The sequence below is a fragment of the Pelobates fuscus genome, chromosome 7 (genome assembly GCF_036172605.1).
Source record: "Pelobates fuscus isolate aPelFus1 chromosome 7, aPelFus1.pri, whole genome shotgun sequence".
NCBI classification, from domain to species: Eukaryota; Metazoa; Chordata; class Amphibia; order Anura; family Pelobatidae; genus Pelobates; species Pelobates fuscus.
The window spans coordinates 198,569,426-198,588,696 of record NC_086323.1 but is presented as its reverse complement, the minus strand read 5'-3'; the positions used below and the strand labels follow the sequence as shown (position 1 = coordinate 198,588,696).

Here is a 19,271-nt window from a genome sequence, read left to right as displayed (position 1 = left end):
ATACTCAATATTATTATATAGAGTGACATGTTTATTATCAGCGTATAGATACTCAGTATTATTATACAGAGCGACATGTTTATTATCAGTGTATAGATACTCAGTATCATTATACAGAGCGACATGTTTATTATCACTGTATAGATACTCAGTATTATTATACAGAGTGAATTGTTTATTATCAGTGTGTAGATACTCAGTATTATTATACAGAGGGACATGTTTATTATCAGCGTATAGATACTCAGTATTATTATACAGAGCGACATGTTTATTATCAGCGTATAGATACTCAGTATTATTATACAGAGCAACATGTTTATTATCAGCGTATAGATACTCAGTATTATTATACAGAGCAACATGTTTATTATCAGCGTATAGATACTCAGTATTATTATACAGAGCCACATGTTTATTATCAGCGTATAGATACTCGGTATCATTATACAGAGTGACATGTTTATTATCAGTGTATAGATACTCGGTATTATTATACAGAGCGACATGTTTATTATCAGTGTATAGATACTCAGAATTATTATACAGAGTGACATGTTTATTATCAGCGTATAGATACTTAGTATTATTATACAGAGCAACATGTTTATTATCAGCGTATAGATACTCAGTATTATTATACAGAGCCACATGTTTATTATCAGCGTATAGATACTCGGTATCATTATACAGAGTGACATGTTTATTATCAGTGTATAGATACTCGGTATTATTATACAGAGCGACATGTTTATTATCAGTGTATAGATACTCAGGATTATTATACAGAGCGACATGTTTATTATCAGCGTATAGATACTCAGGATTATTATACAGAGCGACATGTTTTTTATCAGTGTATAGATACTCAGTATTATTATACAGAGCGACATGTTTATTATAAGTGTATAGATACTCAGTATTATTTTACAGAGCGACATGTTTATTATCAGCGTATAGATACTCCGTATTATTATACATAGTGACATGTTTATTATCAGCGTATAGATACTCAGTATTATTATACAGAGCGACATGTTTATTATCAGCGTAAAGATACTCAGTATTATTATACAGAGCGACATGTTTATTATCAGCGTATAGATACTCCGTATTATACAGAGCGACATGTTTATTATCAGTGTATAGATACTCGGAATTATTATACAGAGCCACATGTTTATTATCAGCGTATACTCGGTATTATTATATAGAGCGACATGTTTATTATCATTGTGTAGATATTCAGTATTATTATACATAGTGACATGTTTATTATCAGCGTATAGATACTCGGTATTATTATACATAGTGACATGTTTATTATCAGCGTATAGATACTCGGTATTATTATACATAGTGACATGTTTATTATCAGCGTATAGATACTCAGTATCATTATAAAGAGCGACATGTTTATTATCAGTGTATAGATACCCGGTTTTATTATACAGGGTGACATATTTATTATTAGTTTATAAATACTCGGAATTATTATGTGGATACTGTGGTGTATACCAGCAGTCCCCTCTAGGGGAACTTTGCACAAAGCATAGTTTGTCCCTAACCAGCTCCTGTAGTAAGTGTGCAAGGCATGCTGGGATGGATACACCCCCTAGATGTGCTCTCTTCCCAGTGTGTGTATGGAGTTCGGCCATGTTGGGTGTATGTTACAGCAGGAATGTTTATATCAACAAAGGGATCGAACATAATATGTGACTTGTGATCAATAAATCCTGGCTGATTAATAGACGGTATGTTATTGTAAGTCAGCTATCATCAAACATAACAGGTACTCGGTATCATTATACAGAGCGACATGTTTATTATCAGCGTATAGATACTCAGTATTATTATACAGAGCGACATGTTTATTATAAGCGTATAGATACTCAGTATTATTATACAGAGCGACATGTTTATTATCATTGTATAGATACTCAGGATTATTATACAGAGCGACATGTTTATTATCAGCGTATAGATACTCAGGATTATTATACAGAGCGACATGTTTATTATCAGTGTATAAATACTCAGTATTATTATACAGAGCGACATGTTTATTATCATTGTATAGATACTCAGGATTATTATACAGAGCAACATGTTTATTATCAGTGTATAGATACTCAGTATTATTATATAGAGTGACATGTTTATTATCAGCGTATAGATACTCAGTATTATTATACAGAGCGACATGTTTATTATCAGTGTATAGATACTCAGTATCATTATACAGAGCGACATGTTTATTATCACTGTATAGATACTCAGTATTATTATACAGAGTGAATTGTTTATTATCAGTGTGTAGATACTCAGTATTATTATACAGAGGGACATGTTTATTATCAGTGTATAGATACTCAGTATTATTATACAGAGTGACATGTTTATTATCAGCGTATAGATACTCATTATTATTATACAGAGCAACATGTTTATTATCAGTGTATAGATACTCAGTATCATTATACAGAGTGACATGTTTATTATCAGTGTGTAGATACTCAGTATTATTTTACAGAGGGACATGTTTATTATCAGTGTATAGATACTCAGTATTATTATACAGAGCGACATGTTTATTATCAGCGTATAGATACTCATTATTATTATAAAGAGCGACATGTTTATTATCAGCGAATAGATACTCTGTATTATTATACAGAGCAACATGTTTATTATCAGCGTATAGATACTCAGTATTATTATTATTCAGAGCGACATGTTTATTATCAGCGTATAGATACTCTGTATTATTATACAGAGCGACATGTTTATTATCAGCATATACATACTCTGTATTATACAGAGCAACATGTTTTATTATCAGCGTATAGATACCCCGTATTATACAGAGCGACATGTTTTTTATTAGTGTATAGATACTCAGTATTATTATACAGAGCGACATGTTTATTATCAGCGTATAGATACTCAGGATTATTATACAGAGCGACATGTTTATTATCAGTGTATAGATACTCAGTATTATTATACAGAGCGACATGTTTATTATCCGTGTATAGATACTCAGTATTATTTTACAGAGCGACATGTTTATTATCAGCGTATAGATACTCCGTATTATTATACATAGTGACATGTTTATTATCAGCGTAAAGATACTCTGTATTATTCTACAGAGCGACATGTTTATTATCAGCGTATAGATACTCAGGATTATTATACAGAGCGACATGTTTATTATCAGCGTATGGATACTCAGGATTATTATACAGAGCGACATGTTTATTATCAGCGTATAGATACTCAGGATTATTATACAGAGCGACATGTTTTTTATCAGTGTATAGATACTCAGTATTATTATATAGACCGACATGTTTATTATCAGTGTATAGATACTCAGTATTATTATACAGAGTGACATGTTTATTATCAGCGTATAGATACTCAGTATTATTATACAGAGCGACATGTATATTTCACTCGATTATACTCCTACCAATGTGTGTTTCTTTTACTTATATACCCATCTTTATTACCCTTTCTGTACAATTATAGTCTTTTATTAATTTCTCTTTTATTCCATCTAGTATTTATTAGCTTAGACACACATGTCTCAACAGCACCGCGTCACTTCCGGCGCGTCATTTACTGCCTTTTTTCCATACGACCATAGAGTACAATACCTACCTCGTTTTTCTATCTAAGTATGCACAATTATATCCATTCCACCACCCAACTCTACCGGAACGCAACGTTACTATTTTGTTAACGTTTGCGTTCCACTGGTGGAACGCATAGGAATCCTCGTTGATTTTATTCTGCGTCACTTCCGGTGTGACGCGTGCGGTTCACCGATGGTCACAGTAACAGGAAACTTCAATCAACACACACCAGGACGGAATTAACATTCAGGAATCCCCTATATCAACAGACTTTTCCAGGACATATCCACACTTCTGAAGAAGCCTCTTTGACAGGTGAAACGCGTTAAGTGGACTTTAAAAGACTTTTTACACAGTACTTTTATTTATTTTATTTAATTTTTGTTAAATAAATTTTCCCTTCGTTTATATAAATTTGAATTTTATTTTTTCCTTCCTGGTTATCATCCTGCTCCCTGGTGGGGACTATACCACCTACGCTATAGAAACTAGAGCAAGTTCTGCTCTAGTAAATGTGAGTACTGATGTTATATTATTTTATTCATTCATTTTTATCAATATATATTGCACTATCTGGATTCTCCTGTCTCTCCACATATAATTCCATCTGAGACGATCGGGACATCCACTACCTCATATATATCCTTAGACGGAGATTGTTCCGTCCAGGCGTACTAACAGCAGAGCTCTTAGTTAGCTCTGGGAAATGTGAGTGAAAAATTATCTGAACTACACATCCACATATCTATTGTACCTGATATACTGCACTATTATTTTTGTATGCTCTTTTCTTTTTGAGGTCATACTGTATGAGAACCATTACTCCTACTATTGTGTACGTATACATTTTGTATATTTATATAGTTCTTTATATTTAAGGCGCGGTCTCCTTCCTCTTCCTCTTTCTCACGCTACTTTTCTACAAAGTTGGGGTTCCTTGTATTGCCACTGCAGCCTATTGTTTCATATAGTGAGAGCCTAATCCATCCATCCTTTGCACCTGCAGCCTTAGGACCTCAGTTCTCTATCTTGTTCCAACAGGAACGGTCGGCATCTGGAAGATGGAGAGCAGTGGTGAGGCACATGGGTTGCTGCCAGGGGGATCCGGCCTGATAGCCTCCCGGGTGGAGTGCTGAATGGCCATTGGACATACTGCAGTTACGGAGGCAGGTATGAAAGCCTGCTTTTATGCCGCGTGAGGTCACCGGCTAAGCAAGGAGGCGGTCCTTTAGGGCAGCGAATCCCTGTCCGTCGGAGGAGCATGCGCACAGCGGTGGAACGCACGCCCGGGTGGTTTTGCGTTCCACCGGAGTTCCGACTGCGATATCGCGCATGCGCGGTCTGAACTCCCCAAAAAATGGCGTCAAATTTGAAATAAGCTGCCTATAATGCTGTGCAGATCTGTCTGTCAGCATGGATGCTTGGCATTGAGGATCTCCCGTGTCACCAGCCCCCCCACACGGGTCAGAGGTTTTAGAGGTAGGATCCTGATGGCTTCTATCCTTTAAAACTTTCTAGATAGATTGATGTAAGTCGAATTCAAATATTGTTTAAATTTTGTGTATTACAGATATGTCTAGCCCTGTTTCTACGGACAATATGGATAAAGACAAGGTTCCTACTCCTGTTTCTAAAAAAGCCAGTTCCAAGTCTAAACATATCTGTTGTAGTGAATGCTCCACTCCTTTGCCAGATGGGTTCAAAAGGAAAATCTGTAATTATCGCTAGAAAAATCCAAGCAACAAGAAATGAAGTCTTTTTTGTCTTGGTTTCAGGATAATCTAGCCCAGACCTTTGAGTCTTTTAAAGAAACAGCTCAGACTTCTCCTGTTATAACTAATAAGCAGAGAGCTAAAAGGAAGAGGACACCATCTGGTTCAGAACTCTCTTCTAGGGAATGTTCCTTTTCAGATTCAGAATCTTCTAGTGAATCTTCCGATAATGAAGTGGGGTTTCCTCGTGACGAGCTGAGGAAATTTATAAAAGAGGTTACTATGGTCCTTGCTGATAAAACCAGGAGTAAATTTCTTCCAATCCAACAAAAGATGCTGGATTTAATTTTCAGGGAATGGAAGAACCCAGAGAAAAGGGCCTTTGTCTCCAGTCATTTTAAAAGTATTGTTAAAATACAGGAGGATGATAAATGGGAAGATTTTCCAGTAGTTGATGTACAAGTTGCGCAATTGTCTAAAAAAACTACTTTACCTATTGGGGAGATTTCGGGTCTGAAAGACCCTATGGATAAGAGAGCTGAAGCTTCCAGCAGATGGGCTTATCAGGCAGCAGGTTTTCAGGCAAAAGCTGCATTAGCCGGGGCTTCAGTGGCAAGAGATCAGAATCTTTGGTTGAATACCTTGGAAGAAGGTCTGGGTGATACCCAGGAAAAAGGCCTGTCCCTCCTATTCCAAAATTTGAGGTTGTCAAATGAATATCTTATGGATATTGTTGCGGAGGTGATTAAACTATCAGCTCGTATCATGGGTTTGTCATCTGTAACCTGAAGGGCACTGTGGCTTAAGGCTTGGGCAGCAGACACTGCTTCAAAAGCTGCATTATGTGAACTTCCCTTGGAGAAGAAAAAGTTGTTTCGGTCTCCCCTAGAAGAATTGGTACGACAAATGTCAGAAACTAAGAAGGCCTTGCCCCATGACAGAAAGTATTCCTGGAAGCCCAGGTACAGAAATTCCAATTCAGGCACCGGAGGGGTTTTCAAGACAAACCCAGGGGTTTTCGTCAACAAAAGAGATCAGAAGTTTGACACTCAAAAAGACAAATCTGACAGAAACAACCGTTTCTGACGCCATCAAAGTAGGAGGAAGGTTACAGAGTTTTGTTCACAAATGGAGAGAAACAACTACAAATCCATGGGTTTTGAATATAATCCAAAATGGTTACCGAATAGAATTCTTGGATTCTCCAAGGTCGAAATTCCTTGTCTCCTCCTACCAGTCAAAATTAAAAAAACAAGCCCTTTTTACCGCCACTGTTTCCCTCTTAAGAAAAGGTGTTATAGAAAGGGTTCCAAATTCTGAAGTTTATCCCGCTTGTTCCTTGTTCCAAAACCAGACATGTCTTTTCGACCAATTTTAGATCTAAAATCCCTAAACAAACTCGTTTCTTATCAACATTTCCGAATGGAAACAATAGTCTGTCACTCATATCCTTCGAAGAGGAGATTTTATGGCCACCTTGGATCTAAAGGATGCCTATCTGCATGTTCCTATGGATGTGAGCTCAAGAAGATACCTCAGGTTTGCTATAAAGAAAGGAAAGAGTATCCATCATTTCCAGTTCAGGGCTCTCCCGTTCGGTCTAGCCTCAGCACCCAGGATTTTTACAAAGATCCTCACGCCAATCACTGCACTTCTAAGGCTACAAGGTATCACAATCATACCCTATTTGGATGACTGGTGGATAAAAGCAGATACAAGAACCACGCTGAATTCAGATGTGGCCTACACTCTAAAAACCCTGGAAGAACATGGGTGGATTATAAATCTAGAAAAGTCACATCTTATTTTTAGGGTTTTTGATCAAGTCAGATACCCTGTCAATTCATCTTTCAAGCAAGAAGAAGACAAAAATAAAGAGGTTGATAATGAAACTTCTTCAGGTATCAGATTGTTCCGTAAGAAAAGCCATGCAGGTTTTGGGTCATCTGACCTCTACGATTCCAGCAGTAAAATGGGCCAGAGCGGAATCAAGGCCCTTGCAATAGGAAATACTTACGCAGTGGTCGAAAAAGGAAGAAGACTTGGATGCAATCATGTGTATATCAAATCATACAAAAGAAAGAATCTCTTGGTGGCTGCAGGAAAAATTTGTTACAAAAGGCCGGTCCTTTCACCTAAGATCCTGGGTAGTTATTTCAACAGACGCATCAAAAACAGGTTGGGGAGCTCACCTAGGTTATCACTTAAGACAGGGTGTTTGGTCAAAATATGAAACAAAGGAATCGTCAAATTTCAGAGAAATGCTAGCAGTCTTCTACGCCCTTCAACAGTTCGAAGTATCTTCTTTGCTCTCGAATTATGTCCTGGGCTCAGTACCATCTGGAAGACATTTCAGCCGTTCACATTCGGGGGGTAGACAACATTGTTGCAGTAGATTTGAGCAGATGAAAATGGTCCCAGAACGAGTGGTCGCTCAATCAAGTAGTCTTTGCTCAGCTGGTGGGGATATTCGGCCTTCCAGTTATAGACCTTATGGCAAGAAGATCCAATGCAAAAGTAAGATCGTTTGCCTCCCTTTTCAGGGTAGACAGGCCTCTGGTAACAGACGGTCTTTCAATCCGGTGGGAATTTCCCCTTGCTTACATTTTTCCCCCGGTAAGCTTAATACTGAGAATTCTACACAAGGGTTCATCGGATCAGGCACGTCTCCTGGCCATACTGCCGTGCAGGCCAAATCGCAGCTGGTTCTCGGGTTTGAGGAATATGACTTTAAAGTACTGGACTCTTCCGGTTACGCCGGATCTTCTGGAAAACGCGGATGTCCCAGTGGAAGTATTGGAGATGTTCAAATTGACAGCTTGGCTGCTGCAAGGCTGATTCTGCATCATAAGGGTATTAAGAAAGAGAGAGATGTTTCAATTGCTTTTAAACTCCACTAAGAGCTCTACCTCTTCTATATACTTGAAGATTTGGACAAGATTTCTTCACTGGTGCATTACTAAAGATTGCATTAGATTCCATCCGTCTGCTGACACAATCCTTCATTCTTTGCAAGATGGTCTTGAACAGGGTTTTAGTCGGTCTACCCTCAAGGTCCAAGTTTCTGCTCTGAGTCATTTTTTGGTAAATAATTGGGCTTCTAATCCTCTCATTAGATGATTTTTTAAAGCCGTGAGGATTTTAAGGCCTCCTATAAAAGTCTGGTTTCCCTCTTGGGATTTGTCCTTAGTTTTGAAATTTCTTTGTTCTCAACCTTTTGAGCCGCTAGAAAACGCCTCTTTGACGAATGTGTCCCTAAAATCCGTGTGTTTAGTAGAAATTACTTCAGCTAAGAGAATTGGGGAACTGCAGGCGCTGTCCTCTTCGCCTGGCTTTACTAAGTTTTATCCAGATAAAGTGGTTCTGTTCCCTAAGCCTTCATTTCTTCCAAAAGTCATCTCCTCCAAAGTTATCAACCAACCTATTTGTCTGCCTTCCTTCATTAGTCCAGCTGAGCCGGATTGGGAATTTGATTGGAACCTACTGGATTTAGGAAGGTCACTTAAAATCTACTTAGAACGCTCCTCTACATATAGAAAAACTGATAATTTTTTTCGTGAATTTCTTTGGACAGAGCCGCTTGAAGGACACTGACTGGCTGCTAAAAGCTTACACTGGAAACCTTTTTTCTTTGTAAAAGCACGCTTTAGAGATACCAGATATGATTGGCAATGTGCACTGGAACAGTTCTGCAGAGCACACACTGTAGGCCTGACAGAGCCGCTTGAAGGACACTGACTGGCTGCTATTACCGTATATACTCGAGTATAAGCCGACCCGAATATAAGCCGAGGCCCCTAATTTTACCCCAAAAAACTGGGAAAACTTATTGACTCGAGTATAAGACTAGGGTGGAAAATGCAGCAGCTACTGGTAAATTTCTAAATAAAATTAGATCCTAAAAAAGTTATATTAACTGAATATTTATTTACAGTGTGTATATAATGAATCCAGTGTGTGTGTGTGTATGAATGCAGTGTGTATATGAATGCAGTGTGTATATGAATGCAGTGTGTATATGAATGCAGTGTGTATATAATGAATGGAGTGCAGTGTGTGTATATGAGTGCAGTGTGTGTATAATGAATGCAGTGCAGTGTGTGTATAATGAATGCAGTGCAGTGTGTATATAATGAGTGCAGTGTGTATATAATGAGTGCAGTGTGTATGTATGAATGCAGTGTGTATATAATGAATGGAGTGCAGTGTGTGTATGAGTGCAGTGTGTGTATGAGTGCAGTGTGTGTGTATGAGTGCAGTGTGTGTGTATGAGTGCAGTGTGTGTATGAGTGCAGTGTATATAATGAATGCAGTGCAGTGTGTGTATATGAGTGCAGTGTATATAATGAATGCAGTGCAGTGTGTATGTATGAGTGCAGTGTGTATGTATGAGTGCAGTGTGTATGTATGAGTGCAGTGTGTATGTATGAGTGCAGTGTGTATGTATGAGTGCAGTGTGTATGTATGAGTGCAGTGTGTATGCAGTGTGTATATGAATGCAGTGTGTATATAATGAGTGCAGTGTGTGTATGAATGCAGTGTGAGTGCAGTGTGTGTGTGTGTGTGCAGAGCATTGGTGGGGGTGGGCATTTTATTAATTATTATTATTTAATTATTATTGTAATATTTTTTTTTATTTTTTTTATTATTATTTTTTTATTTTATTATTATTTTTTTTATTTATTTTTTCGTCCCCCCTCCCTGCTTGTTAGCTGGCCAGGGAGGGGGGCTCTCACTCCCTGGTGGTCCAGTGGATGGGCTGTAGGAGGGGGGCTGTCAGGAAGCTGTAACTTACCTTCACCGCAGCTCCTGTCAGCTCCCTTCTCTCTCCTCCGTCCGTGCAGCTCCCAGGTCAGCTCCCTCTGCAACTGTCGCGGCCGCGCGGAGCGTTGCCACGGTAACCCGTGGCAACGCTCTGACCCCGCGGCTCTCGCGAGAGTTGCAGAGGAAGCTGACCTGGGAGCTGCACGGACGGAGGAGAGAGAAGGGAGCTGACAGGAGCTGCGGTGAAGGTAAGTTACAGCTTCCTGACAGCCCCCGGTCCTTGTCTGTATTATGGCAATGAAAATTGCCATAATACAGACAACTGACTCGAGTATAAGACGAGTGAGTGTTTTTCAGCACAAAAAATGTGCTGAAAAACTCGTCTTATACTCGAGTATATACGGTAGCTTACACTGGAAACCTTTTTTCTTTGTAAAAGCACACTATAGAGACACCAGATATGAGTGGCAATGTGCACTGGAACAGTTCTGCAGAGCACACGCTGAAGGAAGGCCTGACACAGCCGCTTGAAGGACACTGACTGGCTGCTATTAGCTTACACTGGAAACCTTTTTTATTTGTAAAAGCACGCTACAGAGACACCAGATATGAGTGGCAACTGTCAAAGTACGCTGGCACAGGTCTGCAGAGCACACGCTGAAGGAGGCCTGACACCCAGACACTTGCAGACAACTAACTGCTCTTCTATTACAGTGAAAAAAAAAATATATTTTTTAAAATCTAAAGCGTAAGCTATTGTCACAACAGATATGAGTGGTGGCACTGACTGTGCAAATGGGCACATCATACAGCCTGACACAGAAGATGGCAGGCAGGCAACTGCTCTTCTATTACAGTGAAAAAAAAAATATATTTTTTTTAAATCTAAAGCTTAAGCTATTGTCACAACAGATATGAGTGGTGGCACTGACTGTGCAAATGGGCACAGCATACAGCCTGACACAGAAGATGGCAGGCAGGCAACTGCTCTTCTATTACAGTGAAAAAAATATATATATTTTTTAATTCTAAAGCTTAAGCTATTGTAAAAACAGATATGAGTGGTGGCACTGGGCAAGTGGGCACAGTATCCACTGTGAGCCTCACACAGAAGCTGGCAGGCAGGCACCTGCAATTACATTACACAGAAAAAAAAAAAAGGGCTTTTTGGGGTGCTGTCCTTACAGCAGAGATTAGATGAGTCCTTCAGGATTGTAGTGGACACTGAATACCCTAGCCTAGCTATCAATTTCCCTATCTAATCAGCAGCAGCTAAACTTTCCCTCCTCTCACTAAGCATGCAGCTTCAGAATGAATCGAAAATGGATGCTGGGAGGGAGGTGGGAGGGTGTGGAAGGGAGGGAGTGCTGCTGACCGAGAGGCACAGGGTAAAAGTTTGCTCAATGATGACGAATAGGGGGCTCGAACCGCGCATGTGTACGCCCCCGCCGTGGCGAACACGCTAAGTTCGCCGGGAACTATTCGCCGGCGAACAGTTTGGTACATCACTAGTCATGTAGTGTCCAAAGCCACGTTGGCAAGATGGCTGGTAGAGGTTATAAAGTTGGCTTATTCTTCATCGAACCTTCCTATGCCTACTTCCTTGAAAGCATATTCCACTAGAGCCATGGCTACGACTTGGGCCGAAAAAGCATGTGCATCTCCGGAAGAGATATGTAAAGCAGCTACCTGGTCTTCTTTCAACACCTTTGTGAAGCATTACAGACTAGACGTATTCTCTGCCTTTGACGCTGATTTCGGGCACAAGGTGTTACAAGCTGTTTTGGCCTAATTCCCGCCCTTACTTGGGATCTCGATATATCCCTATTGTACTGCCACCATATGCCAGGAAAAACTGCAATTTTACTCACCGTAAATTCCTTTTTCCTTAATATGGTGGCAGTACAGCACACCCTCCCTTTATCTAATTAATAAAAAGTTTTTTTTGAGGTTTTTGTGGTTCCGCTGTGGTTTTCTTGACACGTACTGAGGTCCTAAGGCTGCAGGGTCTCGGGTCTCTTATACCTGGTAGAGGGAGGAACTTTTTATGTTAATTGATGATTTCTTTCAGATGCTTGCCTATGGGAAGAGTACATCCCTATTGTACTGCCACTATATTAAGGAAAAAGGAATTTATGGTGAGTAAAATTGCAGTTTTTTCTAAAATCTTAAATTTTCAGCCCCCAAAAAGGCCAATTAAAAAACCATCATACCCGTCGAACTTAAAATAAAATAAACCCGAGTGCAAAAAATAAAAAAAACACCTGAAGAAAAAGAAATAACCTGACGCTAAAAAAAATTAATCCATCTTCACCCATGGAGGGCACGGCGCAGACTGAGCTCCACAAGTTCTTTGTCATTTTACACAGCATGGGAAAATTCCAAAGAGCACTCTGATTGGCTTAAACAAACCAGAGTGAATCAGAGTGTTCTTAGCCTAATTGCAGGGCGGGCAAGGCTTTATAAGCCTTTCCCCGCCCTGCGGAGCTGAGTCTGCGCTTTGCCCTCCATGGGTGAAGATGGATAAAAAAAATTAGCGTCAGGTTTTTTTTTTTGCGCCCGTTTTTTTTTACTTTATTTTAAGTTCGACAGGTATGATGTTTTTTTTATTTGGCCTTTTTTGGGGCTGAAAAATGAAGATTTAAGAAAAATTAAGATTTTTGAAAAAAGAAGACATCAAATGGTAAGTTTTATTTTTCTTTACAAGTTAGTTATCTTATTTCTCCCTCACTATTTTAATGATTGAACAGTGCACATTTTTTAATATGGTATAGATTGATGCGTTAATCTGACAAGGCAACAATAATAGAGCATGTAAAATTAAATAACGTAAGATTAGGTCTAGAGGTTAGAGCATTTCCATGCAGGCGTACAGTATTAACATTGCTTGGGTGAGCAGTTATGTTTGTATCTTCATTGATATTGCTTTTCAGGCACCTTCTCCCGGTCTGTTATCAGGACAAGAGAGGTACACACTTAGATAGGACATAGTGCCATAAAAAATATTTGATCTGTGCCACAAGTTATGGTCATCAATGCTGTGGTGTCAGGGTTATAGGGAAATTCTTGCTTAGGTGTACTTGCTAAGGAGGTGAGCGTTAGTATGTTACTCGGCGCTTAATACACAACATATGGAGCTCAGAATAAATTCTCACTTTAAAGAAACAAACAAAGGCAGCAAAACATATAACATTGCTTTTCCTGCTAAAGAGGATGCCGTTATGCTATTACTGTACACTAATCTAACATATAAATGCAGGTCTTGTGTTATGAGGTGTGGTGAGGGAGTCCAGTTGTAGCGAGGTGTATGCCTGGCAGGCTCCGTTCGTGTGCCTACGCTCAGCCGATCCCCTCAGTACAGCAGCCTAGTACAGTCCCTGGGAACTTTTATCAGTGAGCTTTACTTGAAGGGCCCTCCCGGCCCGCTGTCTCGGTATTACCAGCCCGGAGTGTGTCTTTGCCAGGTTCAGGACCCACAGGTTTAGTGTGGATGAGGAGCGGGCATTGTGAGGCTCGTCGGGGCTGTCTGGGTGGTCCTGAGACCCGCGCTGGGTGCTTTGCGCCATCCAAGTCTTGGCTTGCCCTGTATTCAGGGGCAGGAGTAGCTGTACTTCTCTGGATTTGCTGCGGTTCTCTGGATTTAGGTGGGTTCGGATTTTCCTTGTGTTGGAACTTAGCCAGCATTGGGTTTCGGCCTGTGAGCTTGTATGCCCGAGTGGGGTCTTCGGCGCCATGGCTGGGCCCTCTGTGTTCGAGGGTGTGCGCACCCGTGAAGGGATTGTGTCGGCTGCACCTTTGGTAAGTGTTCCTCCTGTTTGTGTCTTTTAGCCTGCTGCTCCCTAAGTGCTAATTTTCCCCAGAAGGCGTTAAATAGGTCGTTTATCCTGGTCAGCAAGTCAGGCTGTTCTCTGTGGTGCTTGAGATTGCACGTGGCGTCCGCCATTTTGCTTGGCTCTGCCCGCATGTTCTGCTCGCCCAGCACTATTATTCGATTTTTTTTTTTTACAGGTAGGTCGCCTCTTAGAAGCGGACCGGGTTAAACCCCGCCGGTCCGGGGGTGGAACGGGTAGAGTTTCAGTGGTTTCACACCCCCGCAGTAAGGGCGAGGAGAGCGGCCGTCTCTCCCCAGCTCTGTCACAAGCAGGCCGTGCTGTGCCACTTCGGGTCTCTGATCACCGAACTCACTCGGATAAAGTATCAGGATGGTCTCCAGGGTGTCCTGGACCCAGGTTTTGCGCCCTGGTTCGTGTAGAGTCTCGATTATTTTGAGTATTCACCGGTAATCGGCTTTTAGAGCAGGAGCCCATCTATCTTGCGACTGTTCAGCTTGTTCGTTAGGCCCCGCCCCTCAATATTTTAAGGTTGACTGGGGTAGGTAGGGGATAGTTTTTTATTTGGGTGGGAAGACTACAGGCTTGGAGAACCATAGTCACCTTGTGGGGGGGAATTTTCATTTAGGGCTCCCATCTGCCGCTCAGTGGTGGGGGCCAGGGTGGAGGACAATAGGTCCCCCCTTTATTGTTATTTAGGGCACCAACTCATGGCTCAGGGATGGGGGCTGGGAGGGAGGACAATAGGTCCCCCCCCTTATTGTTATTTAGGGCCCCCACCCGCCACGTAGGGGTGGGGGCCAGGGGGTGGACAGTAGGTCCCACCCCCACATTCTAATTTAGGACCCCCACCCACTGCTGTAGGGTGGGGAGTGGTGGAGGATATTTAGGGCCCCACCTGCCGCTCGGGGGGAGGACAATAGCCTCCCCACCACTGGCTGCTCACTGTTTACTAGGCATGCCCCTACTCGCAATATAGCGAGTAGGGGCAGAATTTACTTAATACTAAGTCATCTTTACTTAGTATTCGTAAATTTGGCTGAAAGACCAATTTAGGTCTGTAACGGCTACCCAGGTTGTAGAGGGGTATCAGCCGTTGGAGACGTCCTTCACCCGTCAAGACGCTGTGTTGTAGTAGAGTTGCGATATCCCATCTGCTGGATCAGAATAGAGAGAAAAGCAGAGCTCTTAAAAGAGCTAGTGATTATGCTGAGCAGGTTACCTTTTAATAACGAGACGAGGCTACGTTTTGAAGGGTGAAGTAAAACTGATTTAATGACCACACAGCAGCTGCTTTTATGCAGGTTTTTACAGTAATGTTGCCATCCACTGGACCTGGTGGGGCACCAACAATGAAAGTACAGCAGCCAATCAGTTACAATATCACAGTAAAAGTACACCCATTAATTACAAGACATTCCTCCCCTCTGCTTAGGAGATAATTGAGTTAATCGTATCAGTTCAATTATCTCCAAGCTGAAAATAATTTCCAAATTTTTCATAACTTTAAAAATATGCCTGGGGTTTTAACAAAAGTTACATATCATAACCAATACATTCAGGGGAACAATATATCCAAAAATGGCACGAATTGGACAAGGGTTTCGGGAGTTAGTCAAAATGTGGATGTGAACGACTGTTCGCATGTTTCTCTGCCAAAAATAGTTCCACAATTTCAATCTCTGCAGTCGGTCTATTTTCCCTTTGTAATATGTGTAAAATGCACAAACGGAACCGTTCGTACTTCCCATCATTGAACGCAGATTGTTCGGATGTATACGTTCACGAATTAGCGCCTTGTTCGTAGGGTTCTAGTTGAAAGCACAGAAGGTAGAAGTTCAGCGGTGTTCGTGGAAAAAATCAGTTCCACGCGGTCGCCGACCAAACACCGCTGAGTGCGTTCGACTAGACAAAATGCATAAACAAATGCCGACCACCCTGTTGATCCATTAGAATGTTAAGGTGTTTGCTGTTTTCCACAGGTCAACGGGGTAAATTGGTGCCACACTCCTACTCTGGGTGGTCGGTCGTTCAACAGAAAATTCTGTATACGAACAGTATAGCCAAATGCACGATCAGTCCTTTCGAGGGAATGCTAAATAAAACAGTCTTTGTTCACAGTTCCATGCAGCAATTATAAGGATAAAACAGTTTTTTTTGTTACAAGGTCTTTCAGCCTTTTGGTAGATAGCTCCCTAATTCCCACGGTATTAGGGAGCTATCTACTAAGCTACTGCAAGATGCAGCCGCGGCAATTAATAGGATTGGAGTTTCAATAATTCGAATGAAATTCCGATATGAACAAAGTTTCGAATTGCATTTTAATACAAATGGAGAAACTGTTCTCATTCTGTTAGGACGCAATTTGGCAGTTTTGCCGGCGTTCTGTCTTGGTGACAGGACGTTCGGCAATACTGATAGGAAGCATGGTAGGAACAGGGAGGAAAGCTAAGAATTATGGGAAAATTTATCTGACCACCAGAAATAAAGCACACTTTGTTCCTCCGCTGGTCATGGTGTAGGAAACTTCCACAAGGCAAGTGGAATTTGTCATATGTTTTAAAGGGACACTATAGTCACCTGAACAACTTTAGCTTAATGAAGCAGTTTTGGTGTATAGAACATGCCCCTGCAGCCTCACTGCTCAATCCTCTGCCATTTAGGAGTTAAATCCCTTTGTTTATGAACCCTAGTCACACCTCTCTGCATGTGACTTGCACAGCCTTCCATAAACACTTCCTGTAAAGAGAGCCCTATTTAGGCTTTCTTTATTGCAAGTTCTGTTTAATCAAGATTTTCTTATCCCGTGCTAATGTTAATAGCTTGCTAGACCCTGCATGTGATTAAAGTTCAATTTAGAGATTGAGATACAATTATTTAAGGTAAATTACATCTGTTTGAAAGTGAAACCAGTTTTTTTTTCAAGCAGGCTCTGTCAATCATAGCCAGGGGAGGTGTGGCTAGGGCTGCATAAACAGAAACAAAGTGATTTAACTCCTAAATGACAGTGAATTGAGCAGTGAAATTGCAGGGGAATGATCTGTACACTAAAACTGCTTTATTTAGCTAAAGTAATTTAGGTGACTATAGTGTTCCTTTAAAGAAAACTAGAGCAGACCGGAAGACATGAATAACAGATCCTGACAGAGGGAGAGAAGAGGAATTGATTGGAGAAAGGTAAGTTCGGCATGACAGTGCCGCTTTAATTTCTTCTCAGTCACTGACACCTTATGGTTGTATTTCTTATCTATTAAAATAATTTTTTTTATTTTTTCTAAGTATGGCAAACAATAATTTCTAGTGACCGATTTCCTTTAATTCCCAGTATATTTCTTTCAGGAGTATTTGTCAGGAGAGGTTTTACTGAAAGAAATATACGAAGCAATGCTATGAAGAAATCTTTTAATAACAGAACCAAGGACTTTAACTCTGAAAAATCAAGCATTTTCTCAGATTCCTATATGTTCTCAAAGGCGATAGTAAACATAAACCCCAAACCATTCTCATGTTCTGAATGTGGAAAATGTTTTGGGCAACATTCAACTCTTTTAAGTCATCAGAGAACTCACACCGGAGAGAAACCATTCTCATGTTCTGAATGTGGAAAATGTTTTGGGCAACATTCAACTCTTTTAAGTCATCAGAGAACTCACACAGGAGAGAAACCATTCTCATGTTCTGAATGTGGAAAATGTTTTGTAACTAAAGCAGTTCTTGTCAGTCATCAGAGAACACACACAGGAGAGAAACCATTCTCATGTTCTGAATGTGGAAAATTTTTTCGGCAACTTACATCTCTTGTCTTTCATCAGAGAACTCACACAGGAGTGAAACCATTCTCATGTTCTAAATGTGGAAAATGTTTTCGGCATGATTCAAATCTTGCCAGACATCGGAGAGCTCACACAGGAGAGAAACCATTCTCATGTTCTGAATGTGGAAAATGTTTTCGGCAACATTCAAATCTTGTCAGTCATCAGAGAACTCACACAGGAGAGAAACCGTTCTCATGTTCTGAATGTGGAAAATGTTTTCGACAACATTCAACTCTGGTCCGTCATCAGAGAACTCACACAGGAGAGAAACCATTCTCATGTTCTGAATGTGGAAAATGTTTTCATAGAAAATCAATGTTTGTAGATCATCAAAGAACTCACACAGGAGAGAAACCATTCTCATGTTCTGAATGTGGAAAATGTTTTGTAACTAAAGCAGTTCTTGTCAGTCATCAAAGAACTCACACAGGAGAGAAACCGTTCTCATGTTCTGAATGTGGAAAATGTTTTCGACAACATTCAAATCTTGTCAGTCATCAGAGAACTCACACAGGAGAGAAACCGTTCTCATGTTCTGAATGTGGAAAATGTTTTCAACGACATTCACATCTTGTCCGTCATCAGAGAACTCACACAGGAGAGAAACCGTTCTCATGTTCTGAATGTGGAAAATGTTTTATCACTAAATCAAAACTTGTTCATCATCAAATAACTCACACAGGAGAGAAACCGTTCTCATGTTCTGAATGTGGAAAATGTTTTCGACAACATTCAAATCTTGTCAGTCATCAGAGAACTCACACAGGAGAGAAACCGTTCTCATGTTCTGAATGTGGAAAATGTTTTCGACAACATTCACATCTTGTCCGTCATCAGAGAACTCACACAGGAAAGAAACCGTTCTCATGTTCTGAATGGGGAAAATGATTTTTCGTTAAAACTAATCTTGATAGACATCAGAGATCTCACACAGGTGATGAGTCTCTAAAATTGTATAAGGCATCCACGCCTTAACATAGAAATAAAATATCTTGTATTGTGAATTTTGATCATGCTGACACTGTACGTAGTAACTGTGATAGTAGCAGTCAACGTACGTATGATGAAACAAAAAAGTGGAAACCACATCCAATAAGCATACAACCTGGAGAGTAAAAACCAGAGCTGGAATATTCTATATAAGAATAATATTCAATAATACTTGAAAAGAGAGCGCAATATGAAAATAAAATAAAATAAAGGACTTGTGTATAAAGTCAATATATAGCTTAAATAATACAAAGAATATAGTACCTTCTGGTACTCAGACAATAATAGCTGCTAAAACGAAAATAATTTTCCCAAATTCTAAAAAACAAATTGGCATATAAGTTTCAGCGCTAAGTAGATATTCCCCTTCAAAATTAAAAAGGGTACATTAGTATGTAAAAAATAAAAATCATATAGATCAGAAAAAAGAAAATGTCCAAAAGTTCTGTCTATAACAAACTCCTGAATAAGAGTCCAAAATTCGTGCTGGTTTGCAGGGACTTAGTAATGAGTGGA

The 19,271-nt window shown here is 40.3% G+C and overlaps 1 protein-coding gene and 1 pseudogene across 1 annotated transcript; both read left to right on the top strand.

Moving 5' to 3' along the window:
* Window positions 1-1,688: 1,688 nt before the first annotated feature.
* LOC134568459 (oocyte zinc finger protein XlCOF6.1-like) lies at window positions 1,689-18,856 on the top strand. Its single transcript, XM_063427063.1, has 2 exons — window positions 1,689-1,754; window positions 17,290-18,856. The coding sequence occupies exon 2, from the start codon at window positions 17,340-17,342 to the stop codon at window positions 18,651-18,653; it is 1,314 nt and encodes a 437-aa protein (XP_063283133.1). The 5' UTR covers window positions 1,689-1,754; window positions 17,290-17,339; the 3' UTR covers window positions 18,654-18,856.
* LOC134568447 (zinc finger protein 850-like) overlaps window positions 1,695-19,271 on the top strand; it is a 466,353-nt pseudogene continuing 448,776 nt past the window's right edge.